Source organism: Cyanistes caeruleus, chromosome 4 (genome assembly GCF_971803275.1).
Source record: "Cyanistes caeruleus chromosome 4, bCyaCae1.hap1.1, whole genome shotgun sequence".
NCBI classification, from domain to species: domain Eukaryota; kingdom Metazoa; phylum Chordata; class Aves; order Passeriformes; family Paridae; genus Cyanistes; species Cyanistes caeruleus.
In genome coordinates, this window is record NC_141704.1 from 21,695,211 (window position 1) to 21,710,266 (window position 15,056).

General features: G+C 37.4%; 1 protein-coding gene across 2 annotated transcripts in view; it reads left to right on the forward strand.

Moving 5' to 3' along the window:
* The window catches only part of SLC13A1 (solute carrier family 13 member 1), a 48,065-nt gene that overhangs the window by 11,598 nt on the left and 21,411 nt on the right, over window positions 1-15,056 (forward strand). For both annotated transcript variants that reach the window (XM_086886986.1, XM_086886987.1), the window contains exons 2-4: window positions 11,338-11,471; window positions 13,284-13,412; window positions 14,176-14,312. In XM_086886986.1, coding sequence (XP_086743112.1) covers window positions 11,373-11,471; window positions 13,284-13,412; window positions 14,176-14,312 — 365 coding nt within the window. In that variant the 5' untranslated portion in view covers window positions 11,338-11,372. The remainder of the gene's footprint in view (window positions 1-11,337; window positions 11,472-13,283; window positions 13,413-14,175; window positions 14,313-15,056) is intronic.

The following is a 15,056-nucleotide window of genomic DNA, read 5'->3' on the forward strand; positions in this document are numbered from 1 at the left end:
GAATAGGGGGACAATGCAGGTTCAGATAGAAACATCCCAGCACTGCTTCTGAATTTTGGACTGTTCTGAAGACATGCTATTAATGACATAGCTACCCTAATATTCTGTGGTTAATTTCAGTAGGTAGTGAAATATGTACACGTGGATATGGGCATGAAGAGGAGAGCAGAGATTGTTTTCACTACTTCTACTCTACCCTGGTGGAGGTTATTTGGCTGCAGACTCCTCTCCTTGATGCAGTTTCAGCCTGAAATTTAACTTTGTTAACAGGAAATTTCCTCAGCCATGCTGAATGGGGCTGGAGATGTGAAATGTGTGCAAGTACTTTATCCTTTTATTCAAGCAGAAGCTTTTTCCTTGAGCCTGGCCCACACTTACTGCCAGTAAAGTGCTTGGTGTCCTGGCAGTGTAGGAGGTGCTCTGCCAACCCAAATTTGTTTGCTATGAGGAAAAAGAGGAATATGTGCAGCTAACTCCAAGGCTTAAGAAGTCAGTTCTACTGCAAGTTGAAGCAGGGGGCAATGGGAGTACTTGTGTGGTTTGTTTTGATGGTAGACATCATATAAATTTTTTATGAGAAAGTCAAGATTACAAAGAATCCCTGCGTAAATACATTTGTGCCTTTATTGTCCAAAATTAGCATAAGATTAGGAAATAAAATCTTGAATAAGATTAGCCCAGCTTTGATCTGGCTATGAACCATTCTCAGGACCTTACAGAAATAAATGACTGAAACAATTTTATTGTTGATGATAAGCTGAAAGTTCCAAGAGAGACAAAGAATGACTGAATATTTAAGAAAGGAACAAGGAAAACAGAACTGAATGTTGGTTAAATATATTACTGTTAATGTGAAAACTGTGGATAAAGTCATCTAGCAGTTTGATAAACTTTATAAAAACAAAGAGTACATAAGAAGACTGATACAAAATATTTTCCCCTGAACTCAAAAGTATTATGAAGTCAAACATTTATACATTATGAGATGCATTTATTCATGTGTTTTTTTAACATGTGGACATTTATGACAAACAGATACTATTCAGAAGAACAAAGTATTAATGTGAAGTTTTGGGTCAAGGTGGGAGAAGATCTAATAAAGAATTCTAAAAATCTCCAAAAGAGAAAATAAAATTATGTAGAAACTTGATTAACAAAATATCACCTGGGGGGAAAATGTGAGAACTTACAAAGTGTATTAATAAAATGAAAATATAAATGTCTTTTACTGAAAGGAAACAAATTTTTAAGATCATTAGTAATTAAAAAAAAAAAAAAAAAAGAAGTAAGATCAAATCTAAGAATGATCAGTTACACCACTGAGAAATTTCATATAGTTACATCTATCAATTAAAAGTTCCTACATAATTTTGACAAACTACCTTTATTAAATTTTGTATTTCACCAGAATAAATTTATCCAAGGAAGTGAATTTGAACTTTGCTCTCAGTCAAGCGTAATAGTTAATGGTTTTGGCTGATTACCATCTTTCCTCAACAATAACACAACTGATCAAATATCTTAGATAAAAGCCAGCATGGTTGATGGTATTAGCATGTCATCATCACACAGACAACATCAATTATGAGAAGTATCATTCTTCAACTTCCAATTACCTGTCATCACCTGGAATAATTAAAAATGAAAAAACTGCCAAATGATTGTGGGAAAGGATTTAAATATATTTTTTTCTCATGTCTCAACAGACACCATTATAGTGCTACTGACTCACATTTTTTTGATAAAAGTTCACATAAAAGATTTTGCAGTCATGAAGAGAAATCCCCTGCAAACAAAGACACCTTTTACAGTGCCATTGTAGGCAGAATTTTTTCCTTATCATCCTTATTATTTTTTCCTTTCCTTTATCCTTACAAATCTGTATTAACTCTACCACAATCTCTATCCTTTCATGAGGAATGAGCACATTTCAGTAGGAAGAGGTATGAAAACTCTGTGCTATTAGAGAATTAGACCATGGTGCAAGACAAACAGTTCTGCCTTTATAGCTACTCCACTGTGCACATGAACTCTCCCAGGCTGCGAGAGTGTCCCTTCTGGAAAGAAAGCCCATCCATGCAGATCCACTGCAGATTAAAGCTTTTTGGGTTCTCACAGCACCAACTACATGTCATTCAACAAGAATAAATATGGAGCCATATTTTAAGGAGGAAAAAAATTGTTAAATGATAAATTAGGCCTATAAATGCTTCAAGGTTTGCGTTCTGATTTTGTGCCAGGGGCACTTGACATCAGCCCAGAGGATATGGCTCTTCCAGAATGGGTTTATTGCCTGTTCAGGCAATGAGCAGAATATGCAGGAAGACTAAAAGCTTATTAAAGCTTCCGGGTTTTTCCAGCCAATGCTGGTTATTGGCAAGGGTAGTTTGCCAGAATATGACAGATGTCACTTGCCAAAAGGCATGCGTCTGTTGTCCTTAAAAGGAGCACATTTGACACCATATACAGGAGTCTGAGGCATTCAATGAAGCCTCTGGAACAAGGGTGGAGAAAATCATTGGGCAAACTGGAAGTATGGCAGCTCCTTCATCAAGAGGACTGTACTTACAGAGAGGTCCTGGCCAAGTAAATAACATGCTGTGAAAGCTCACTTTAAGGCTTGCAAGTGTCCAGGATGGGTTCTGAATATGTAGAATTTGACTCACGATTAACCTGGTTAATGTCATGCTCCATCCAGGAAAAGCTCCCAGGAGAACTTGTTTGCTGTAGGCACAATATCTCATTGATGAAGCTAAATTGCTTTCAGCTCTGATGTTAAACTGCTTACAGCTACTTCAGAGGTGAAATAAAGCATTATCAAACTGTTTGAGAGAAGCAGATTGATGTAGAGACAGAATTAGTATAATGAATCTTAAGTGTCACAGATTCACAAAAATCACAGAATCTCTAGGTTGGAAGAGACCTTTGAGATCATCGAGTCCAACCCAGCCCCAACACCCCAACCCAGCCCTAATACCTCAACTAGACCATGGCACTGAGTGCCACACCCAGTCATTTTTCAAACACATCCAGGGACGGTGACTCCACCAGGTCCCCGGACAGACCATTCCAGTACTTTATCACTCTTTCCATGAAGATCCTTTTCCTAATATCTGACCTGTATTTCCCTTGGCACAGCTTGAGACTGTGTCCTCTCATTCTGTCAATTGCTGCCTGGAGAAAGAGACCAATCCCCACCCCCTGACTACAGCCACCTTTCAGGGAGTTGTAGAGAGTGGTAAGAGTGATAACAGTCTCCTTTTCTCCAGGCTAAAAAACCCCAGCTCCCTCAGTCGTTCCTCACAGGGTTTGTGTTCCAAGCCCCTCACCAGCCTCGTTGCCTCCTCTGGACGTGCTCAAGCATCTCAACGTCCTTCCCAAACTGAGGGGCCAGAACTGGACACAGAACTCCAGGTGTGGCCTCACCAATGCCCAGTACAGGGGAAGAATGCCCTCCCTGTTCCTGCTGGCCACACATTCCTGATCCAGGCCAGGGGCCATTGGCCTTCTTGGCCACCAGGGCACACTGCTGGCTCATGTTCAGCTGCTGTCACCAGCACCCCCAGGTCCCTTTCTGCCTGGGCACTGTCCAGCCACACCATCCCCAGCCTGAAGTGTTGCAGGGGGTTGTTGTGGCCAAAATGAAGGACTCAGCACTTGGACTTATTAAACTTCATCCTACTGGACTCTGCCCATCCATCCAGCCATTCCAGGTCTCTCTGCAGAGTCCTCCTCCCTTCCAACAGATCAACACACACTCCCAGCTTAGTGTCATCTGCAAATTTACTAATGAAAGACTCAATATCCTCATCCATGTCATCAATAAAAATATTGATCAGAACTGGCCCCAGCACAGCCCCCTGAGGGACACCACTGGTCACTGGCCCCCAGCTGGGTGCAGCACCATTCACCACCACTCTCTGGGCCCGGCCATCCAGCCAGTTCCTAACCCAGCACAGAGTGCTCCTGTCCAAGCCTAGGCTGCAGCTTTTCCAGGAGTGTGCTGTGGCAGACAGTGTCAAAGGCCTTGCTGAAGTCCAAATAGACACATCCACAGCCTTTTCTGCATCCACCATGAGGTCACCTGGCCATATTGGTCAAACACAACCTACCCCTCTTAAACCCATGCTGCCTGGGTCTGATCCCCTGGCCATCCTGTAAGTGATGACACTCAGTATAAACTTCCATTACCTTACTGGGTAATGAGGTCAGGCTCACTGGCCTATGATTACCAGGATCCTCCTTCCCACCCTTTATGTGAATGGGTGTGACACTGGCCAGCTTCCAGTCATCTGGAAACTCACCAGTGAGCCAGGACTGCTGGTAAATGATGGAGAGTGGGTTTGCAAGCTCATCTGCCAGCTCCTCATCACCCTGGAGTGGATCCCATCTGGGCCCATAGACCCAGGGACTTCTTAAGTTTTCAAGGTGTACTTTAAGTATAGGAGACCCATATATAGGCTCTTTATTGTTTTAAAATCCCATTATTTCTTTGTCTTCTACATTTCTACATGAAGAAGAAGTTTACATGTAGTTTATGTCTTGTCAATTGTCCTTTGTGTCACTGGGCAGTGATTCCAGTGGGAAGTATCACAGGAATGGAGTACCCAGGATAAATGAGTATATTGGAGAACCTCTGTGCTATCTAGCATCATTGGAAGAGGGTATTTTGCTTCAGAAACTTGGAAGGATAAATAGTGATTTCTGAAGCACTTGAACTGAAGCCCTTGAACTGATTCAAAGAAAATGGCTCTAAGTACAGGTCATCTTGAAAAATCACGACACAAAGGTCCTTTAGGTACAGTGGGTTTCTATTCAAAGCAAAAAGGAACATGTTTACAATGAATAGTGAACTTCTTACTCATTAAAATTTTCAATGTCAAGTAATTGGATTTTTTTTCTTTTCAGTTTGTTTGCTTTTATGCAGTAAGGAGTGTGGAAGTGTATTCAATGTGTCAAATTCTTTCCATTCAGAGATACAGACTGAATGTAGGTATAAAATCTGTTTCTTCTCTCATCACATGATGAAAATTGATTGAATCTGTTTTTTGTGAGCTGCTTCTCCAAAAGGTGTCAATGATCTCTTTCAAAGAGAAATTTCTCAGCTGTTCTATAGTGTAGAAAGAGAAATGCAAGGAATATTATGAAAATAAATGGGGTTTAGTGTTTTTTTTTACTATTGCTGTTTAGTATATAAGGCCAAGAGTATAGGAGTACAACACCCAAATTTTTTCAGAAGAGTTCAAAGTCTCCATCTTCAATCAGCAGATAAATACTACATATTATTCAGAATTTCCTGCTACTGAAATTCCCAAAAGGTACTTCTGTTTTGAATCTTTACCTCCTTTTCCATACTAATCTCATTGTCCCTTATAGCATGGAAGCTTAGAAGAGTCTATGCCTTAGGAGATACTTTAAAAAAAGAAAACCAGTGGAAAAAAATAAAAAAAACAAGTTTAAAATACAATTACAGTTCCATGAAGATTTGCTAATTCAGTTTTTAGAGCATTTATAGTTGTTGGAGTAGTTGTCTGTTATCATCTTGGATATGTAATTAGAAATTGGAAAACCTCAGGGTGTGACCACACATCCAATTCCACCTCTGTGGAACTGCACTCTGTGCAGTTCTGCTTTCACTTCTGAAATAAGAAAAAAGGGAAGAGAGGGAGCATGTAATTCTCTCTATATGTTGTATGGGGACATTAACAGAAATTTCAGTTCCAAAATCTTTTATATTTTTGAAGAAAAATAATGAGCAGCAACAAAGGGGAACAGCCACACAAAATTTCCTGTGCCTGTTAAAAGCCCTGCAGAACATGCAAGTTCTTGGGAAATTAGTGCTTTTGACTTAATTTTCATGCTTTTCATTTACTGAAAACTTATTCTCATTGACATCTTTCTAAAGGAGGAGAGCAGTATTGGGTACTAAAGATTGTAAATTTTTCTCTGGCAATAATGAACCCCTTTGGTCCCAGCCATGGGCAAAATAAATAGAACAATAACAAAATAAATAGAATATAAATAGAATATAGAATATAAATAGAATATAAATAGAAAATAACAAAAATAAAATTAGAGATGGTTTCCAAATTTTTTTCCAATAATAAGGAGTGAAAGCTAATTATTCAACAATAATAATGAAATTTAAAATACTAAACAAGATAAAATCTTGTTTAATGATGGGTGCATACTATATCCATTTGCTTAAACCCTAAGACCAAAGGAAAGAAGATTGTTTCTTTGCTCAGTGCCCCAGGTCTTTTGCAGCTATTCTTGACTTCAGAGAGCTTCTTAAGACTTTCCCAAAGAAGCAAAGGATAAAACAAGTCAATCCTATCACAGACATCTAAAAGTTAGATGCCTTGAATAAGGCTTTGTAGTTAGTGAAGAGAAACACCCTGTAATTCACCTCAGCCTGGTTAAAGTACCTCAGTGGAGCAGGGTGGGAGTACTTCCATCTGTAGATTGTGAAAGAAAGGTTATGGTGACCAATTTAGATATGGATGTGTAGAATCAGAAGCAAATCCCACCACAGTGCTTATCCTGACCATTTCTGGAGTTTTCCTCTCTTTCCCCTACACAATAGAACATAGTAACTTCAGAATTCAAGTTTATCTATATGAAAAACAACATTTTTGGTGATGCTTCCCATTTTTTTATCAATAATTATAATTTGGAAAATCATTTATATAATTATGTAGAAGCAAAAATTCTTCAAATGTCTTTGAGAGGCTTCTTTTATTACATTCCTTTGCCCTGTTTTTTTTCACAGATTTCTTCCTGTTGAGTAATACCTTATTCATCTTACAGTTCTTTTAGTGATAGTTTTCCTGTTACTATAATTAGTCATATATTGGTGTAAAAAAACTTTCCTTCTAGATTTGAGTGCTGCTCTGAAATAGTACTTATCTCATTCTATGAATCTATCCTGATAATCCTGCATGATCAACCTTTGACAAGGAAATATTAATTTTTTTTTTACCCCCTTCACATTTCTATGGATCATGCCTTGCTGCACGTTGTACTAAATTCTGCATGCATTGAAATTCTCAGAAGGTATTGCTTAAGTGAAATGTTCTTCTTGATCTGGTAATATTACCATACTGTCTGTGGTGATCAAAAGGTCTTTATGCTGTGCATGCTGAGATAGAGAGTGGTACTGTAACTTACAAGGCCATTGACAAGGTGTGGTGGGTTGACTGGGTTCACCAGCTAAGCAGTGCACAGCTACTCAGCTGTTCTGTCTCCAGTGGGACAGGGGAGACAATAGGAAGAGCAAAGGTGAGAAAACCTGTGGGTTAAAAATATTTAATAAGCAAAATAAAGAGGAATAATGAAATGGAATAAAAAAAATCATTCAGAAGTAAACACTGACCACCTCCCAAAAATAGGTCAGTGCCCAGCCAGGCTCTGAACAACGTCTCTCATCCCAAAATACCTCCCCCTGCCTCAGTTTTTATTGCTAATCCTGGTTTTATATGGCAGAAAATATCCCATTTAATCAGTTTGTGTCAGTTACCTTTGTTGTGTCCCCTCCTAACTTCTTGCACACCCTCAGCCTACTCACTGGGAGGCAGAGTGGGAATATCTTGATGCCATGGAATGACTTCTCAGCAATAATCAAAACAGAGGTATTTTCTACATTTTTAGTCACATTTTCAAAACACCGTATGGTCCAAACCAGCACCATGAGAGACTGCCATGAACAAAATCCAGCCTTCCCAGCTCTAGCCCTTAGTCCACAGACTGTATGCTATGCTCAAGTCTTACACTATCCAGTACAACATTACTAAGCACCACTCTCCTGTCATGTGATAAATATATATATATATATATATATATATGGTTCTCATAGTCTATGGATGACCCCTGTAAAACATTCATAAAATGTCCATTGAGCTGTTTGAAGCATGACTTGCTCTTCATGTGTTGTGGTGGTTGCTCAGGACAGGAGAGATTGTGTTAAAATGTTGGCTCATGTTGGGACATCACGGTGCTTGCCTGTCTTCTTGCAAGGCTCATTCTACATTGGTTCAGGTGATTCTTTACTTAGTACATCATATAAAATGCAAATCAAATCACATTTTATTTTCCCCCAGGGTTTAATGTCCTTGGGACATACAATAGATATCCCTGTTCTTCCACATTACCCATGAGTGGTACCCAGGTCTTTCAGCAAATTGCCCTATAGCCCTGGCTCCAACACCCCTGATGCCACTGACCTTGGGTGTCTGCAGGTGCCTTCTGCCAGAGACTCCAGTGGAGCTGTGATTCCTGGCAGCAGCATTGAGAACATTCCTCTCATCTGCTCCTGTCTGGAGTGGCCCATGGGGACTGCATGAACTATATGCTGCTTGATCTGTGCAAAAGTTCAGGCAAAACAGTTCTCTTGGATCGCTCAAGAGAGAACTCACAAGCAGACTGCAAGTCCTAGAATATGCATTCTATAGAATCTCATAGTATCCAGGAAAGTTAATTTTTCTTTGTCTGCTAATCACTGGGGACAGGACTTCTGTCTCATTGTATCTGTTGGGTGTGATGATGCCCCTCTTGCCATCTTATTCTCCATAACTGGATCTCTCATATAAGATCTTCCTTTATTTTATTGAAAAATCAGCTTTCAGAATAAAAGCTTTAAGGAAAGTTTTGTCACAAAATCCATCCTTTCAAAAAGCCTTCAGCTCTACACCATTAAACTTAGTCCACTCCAAATTCATTCTCTCCCTGAGCATTTATCTGTTGATCCATTCTCAGGTTACCTGTAGAAGCTTGACTGTCCAGAAACATCTCAGCATAAGTCTGGAAGGAAACCTCCTCAGTGTAACTCCTTGTTCTGCCCTGACCATCTCTGGAAGCTGACCAGGAACCTGCAGACAGGTCTGAGAGTTTCAATGTTAATTATGCAGGACAATTTCTAGTCTTCATCAGTAGTATTTTATTTGAATCAGTATTGGAAGTCTTTTTTCTCCTTTGTTCTGGACTTCTATCTTCACACAGCATTTTGCTATAGCAGTGATTGTCTAAGAATGCTGAGAAAGCAGACTTTATGGTCTAGTATCAGCTAGAAGGTATTATCTTTGTCCTGTTGATGACTAGTTTATGATCCAAGAACATTAAAAAAGTATGGGCTAGAAAACTAAGCAAAATAGACCTCTTAAGGATCTCATTTGAAATATCTTTAAAGTATGAATGTAAAACAATTGCAACTGCTCTTCAAGAACAACTTTGTAAAACTAATTTGTACACACAGGCATAATTTTCCCTAGAGCATTTCTTCTATGCTTACCCCTGATTTGCTCTTTATTTATCTAAAATGTTTATTGAAGCAAAATAAAATGCATATAATTTATGTCTTTGATCACTGAGTTGTTCCTTGAAAAAAGAAAACTGAGTTCATGTGACATATTTAATTTCCATTTATGTCTGATCAATTTTCTAGAAACTTTTAATACTCCAAAATATTCAAATATATTTTAAAATAATTCTCAGGTTACTGTATGAATTATCACCCATGAATTCTTAATGAAACTCACCTGGAACTGTTGACTTGAATATATATATTAAATCTAAATATACACTACTCCCACCATCACTGTCCCCATAGTGTATTCCATTTTTCATGGTGTTTTCCATAATCCATTAAAATTAATTTGACTTCCATTTACTATTGTGAAGACTATTGTAAAGCAACAAAAGTGTTGAATGCCCCAGCACTGTCTGCAGTTTGCCTTCCCTTTTGTTTACTAAATCACTCTCCTTTAATTTCCTTTTAGTCTTGATACCTCAATAGAAATTTTCTGCAACTTCTCCAACTGAAACATATTTCATATCACAGTCCTGAATTTTTCAGTCTAAATGTTTGTTATTCCTCTATAGGACAGATTTTTTCAGACCTCACACATTCTCTTTTGATTTTTGGATATTTGAAGATTTCCTATCTCTGTCTCTGAATTCTTTAAACAAGTTTACCTCTATATATTTAGAACAGCCCCTTTCAAAAGTTACCTGTTCACTTGAACATCTTTAATCCCTTTTATTTTCTTCCCAGGAAGTCTCAGTCTCATCTCCCTAGGCTGTGTCAAAGCTGTTTTCCCAATTCCCCAGTAGCAAGGCTGTTATTTCATTATCCTTCCTCCAGTTTATTTCCCACCTTTGGGTTTTCAGTCAATTTCTTTCTGACAGTTAGATATGAGACACTGCTTTCCCAAAGCCAAAATCCTACCTTCCTGAAACCAGAAGTGTGTCCTCAGTACTGACAATCTGATCACTTGCTTTGCCTGCACCCTGACACATGGGATTCTTGTAATCAAAAGGTTATAAGGATAGCAAAAATCTACCTTTATTACCTGTCCTTTGGGTGGTTCTTAGGGAAGCTCAAACATTCCTTCATCTGTCTCCTCTTCCGATTTTCATGTAAGATCCCAGCACAAAACAATGTGTTCTTCCCCCTTTTAATCTTCAGCCACAGATAGCATACAAGTTTCTTTCCTATCTTTTCCTGTTCCTTATTTGATGTTATTTTGTTGTATTACAAAGACAGCACCAGGTTTTCTTTTTATTGAAAAAGAGGAGAGTTCAGGCAAAAAGATTTATTTATTTTTGACTTTTGTCTCAAAAAGTCTCCTACTCTTAGACTTCATCAAAACTTTACATGATGCACATAAAACAACCTTATCTTTTTCTGCATGAGAAGAGAAAATTAGCTATTCCCTGCCTGGTAAGACAGAAAAAAGTCTGTTTTTCTCATATACTTTAGATTCTAGACAGATGAAAACAACAGAAAGGCTGAGGCTGGAAGGGACTTCTGCAAGTCATCTAGTTCAAACCTTCTACTCAAAGCAGACCAAAGTTCAGGTCTGGTTGATCAGGATCTTGTCCTATGAGGTTTTGAATATCTCCACAGATGGAGAAGATGATGAAGAATTTTTAATTCTGTTCAATAAAATTATCTTGCTTATAATTTCACATAAATGCCCTAACTGGCTTTGAACATATATTCTATGTCTGCTATATGTTTTGACTTCCTATGGAAGTCAACAGTGACTGGGAGAGCACATGAAGTTTTTATTTTTCTAGCTGTCAAAACCTGTTGTAATTACATAAACTTGTTATGAGGAAGTGCAGGGAGAGAAAGTCCTGAAAGGGCTAACATCTAGCCTTGGTTTAAGGAGAGCACTTATCTTATCAACCTACTGTTAATAAACTCACTAAAACAATAAAGACCCAGATTTAATTTTAACTTGCTTTACTGGCCTGCTTTAGCAATGGCTAAAGGTGATAGCTTGGAAAAATATTAATCAGAGTCAGCTATTTAAAGTCAGACATGTTTTTTGGCAGTTTCTTCAGGAAAGTTCATCTAACAGCCATCAACCATGAAGATTCTTAGATACCTCCTGGTTTACCGAAGGTTCCTGCTCATTGTCCTCACCCCACTGCTTTTACTTCCACTTCCACTTGTCATCAAAACCAAAGTAAGTGACCTGCTTGGAGAGATAATTATTTTGCACCTGCATGTAAAGTCTGAGATTCCCAGACATTTTCAGATTAACATAATCACAGATAGTTTGAGTTGGAAGGGACCTTAAATGAATAATAATGTTTGCATTCTGATTTATTTTTTTTGTCAACAAAGTGTATTTTCACAGAAACATAGAGAAGACAGCTTCAATGTAAAATTCTGTACTGGATGCATGAAGCTCTGAATCACATATTTGCTTTTTAACAACATCTGGGCTACATTGAAAATATTGTTCTCATTATTATTTTCTGGACTCTTTTAAACAGCTCTGTATAATCATAGTGGAGATGTATAATCATAGACAGTGGAGATGAATTGTCAGGAAAAGAGCTGCAATTACTTTTTGTTTAATGAAAGATTTTAAGTTCATCACATTTTGTACTGTCTGATAGGAAATTACTGAAATCAGTGATCTGACAAATTCCCTCTGGTTCCTAAATGGAGCAATATCTATGACAGGACACCATAGTTTTATTTTACTTGAAGTAAGTTCTGGCACTCACTAACTCTTGTGACAACTCCAAGCTGATGAAACAGCTATCTAACAATGTCATTAGTGACTCTATTTGGTACAGCTCTGATGAATGAAATGGAATTCTGAGATGAGTTATTATGTGTGCATTATACACCATGTATGACAAAACATGAAAATTTTGTTCAGAAGTCCTTGCACCACAGTTTGATGGTGGTTACAGAGCAATGTGCTTCACACTCTCACATCACAGTTTTCAATATTTCAGTTTCCTTTCTGAGAGGAAACTCATGGGAAATTCTTAATGTCTCACTTAAGTGAGATGAACATTTGCTAGGTGAATGGATATTTTCAAATTGTTTCATACATAACAAAAATTTCTTGCCCAAAATAAATGATAGCCACATCTCACTGATTTAGGTTTAATATTGTTGTTTTCCAGTCTAAGGTTCCAAGAGCCACATCATTAAGCTGTTCCTTTCCCAGTACAAACCGTCTCTGCTGATGTTGAGTAATTTCATACTCTAAACAATGGCACTAAGGGTTCCAAACCTTTTTCCTTAAAAGCAGAAATATAAATTAAAAACTACACAAAAGATATTTCCAGTACTCTGGAAGAAACTAAGTTTACTTCACGTTAATATATTTGTCTGGCGCTGCATTTTACAAGCAACATTGGAAATTATTCTGAGAGAAAAAAAAAAAGGAAAAAAGAAAAAAATTTCTGGTTTTAAGGAGTTGAAACAAAAGATACTCACTAAAATTGCAATCCTTAAAAACAAAAGCTGTGTTTATCAGGCTTTCATCATACCTTTTTTGTTAGATAATATCCTTGCCTTATTGCTACTGATGACAAAACTTCAGGAGAGAAAAATTTGATGAGTTATTGACCGTGAGTACTACTGGAGTCTTAAAGGTTTGCTGACAGAGGCAGAATGCCTTTGATTTATTGGAATTCATGGCCTGAGAATGCTCCAGAATGACCTAGATGATTAATAGTCCTTGAAGGAATAGGCAGCTGACTTTTTTCCCACCTTTCCTGAGTGATAGAATTTAAATAATTTTACTATCTCTTAGAAAAAAATCTCTACACTTCTTTTACTGAGTGTGTTTCATATCTCAGCAGGATTGTTAATAGCACACAATAACTAAATTAAATTCAGGTCCTTTGACTCATACATTTTCCAGGTGTGAGGAATCTCTCTAATGATGGAGCTTTACTTTTTGAATTGTGGTGGTTTTTTCTCTTGGATGATCAACTCATGTTTTTTATTGGTGCCTTTCGTATTCTAGGAAGCAGAATGTGCATACACATTGTTTGTAATTGCCATTTTTTGGCTCACAGAAGCTTTGCCACTGGCTGTTTCAGCTTTGCTTCCTGCCTTTATGTTCCCGTTGTTTGGTATAATGGGATCCAAGCAGGTAATCTTTATTTTTCTCTCTTTTATACGGTGCATTTCAGGAATCAAAACTCCAAAGAGTGAAACGTATAATGTTGAAACATGTCAGGCAAATCCATGGATTTTCTGAGTGCCAATCACAATGGTTCTACCTCAAGACTTGCTTGCATGCTTTGTCTTCAGGACTTGTTCACATTTCTTTAATAATTTCTTTAATAATTTCTTCTAGACAGTGGATCAGTGTTTAGATGCCAGTTGATGGGAAAATGCCAGATAGTTATGAAATATCCTTACAGAGGCAAAATGTCACAATAATGACCCCATGTGCAAACTGCTGAGTATTCATCTTCATGCCAAAGGGACGAAATCACATATAATCATAATCTAAGTCTATGCTTAAAGATTTTATTTTACCTGTTGGATAGATAAAAAAGTAACAAAAACAACATTTAATTGCTGATTTAGTATGTATGGGAGATGTGACTGATGATTTTGGGTTGTTCTATTCTAAGCTTTATTTTTTATTTTGTTTTAACCATATGCACTTTAGTGCATTTATTCTTGAGTCACCTGGTTAAATGAACTGAACAGTTTCAATGAACTTAATTTTAACAATTTCATTTTAAGAAATAAAAAAAAGTCTCTATTTATTTCATAATATAATATTACTGATATTTTTCATTAAAATGATATTACCAAATGCTAAAAGAAATTTGCCATTTAATTTTTTAAAAAATGGGTTTGTTTTCTTTTTTGATTTTTTGGGGTTTTTAATTTTGTTTTAGGTAGCATCTGCTTATTTTAAAGACTTTCATCTGCTTCTGATTGGAGTAATTTGTTTGGCAACGTCAATAGAAAAATGGAATCTTCACAAAAGGGTGGCTTTAAAAATGGTGATGCTGGTGGGTGTCAACCCTGCATGGTATGTGCTAAACAATGTCTTGAAGGACAATAACACTTGTGGAAAGCTATGTGTTCCAGAAATAATTTCCTACTGCTTTTTCTACAGTAGAAATCCAACCTTTCTTTTCTACTTGAACAAAGTAGATATTTAAATTGATATGAATGGTTTATAGGTGACATTTTAATATTTTGTTGAAACCCTAATTGAAAGTTCCCTGCAGTACTTCTGTTCATAATAAGGATCCTTCTGAACAAAAAGTATGATTAGTTTGTGAATAATATAGGGGTCCTGTTTCTTGATGGTCGTTGGAACATTCCCACCCAATGCCTACAACATAAAATCTGTTCTGTGTCAAATTGTTTTATTTTAATAGTGTTCTCATCATTCTGGACATTCCCAAATATGCAAAACTAATTGAAATACATAGTGAGGGAGAAACAAAATCATAAAACTAAGCAGGTGGTGGGGAAGGAAAAACACATTAATATAAGGTCCTTACTTAAGGTGTTTTCCTTTGTCTACATATGAAAAAATATCAAAGGATAGGCACTTCTTCAGCTGGATGAGGTGCTAAGGGAAAAGAAATCACAATCTCTGCTTACTCACTCTGAACATATATCTTAGGAAGTGAAAGAATTGTTCTCTGCTTGCTTTACAAACTTGCAGAAAAGGTTTAGGCTGACAGAGTCATCTGCCAGCGTACCAGTAAGGCTGCACATAAGATCTATGGAGCAAGATTAGCCTCACAGAATAGATCATGCT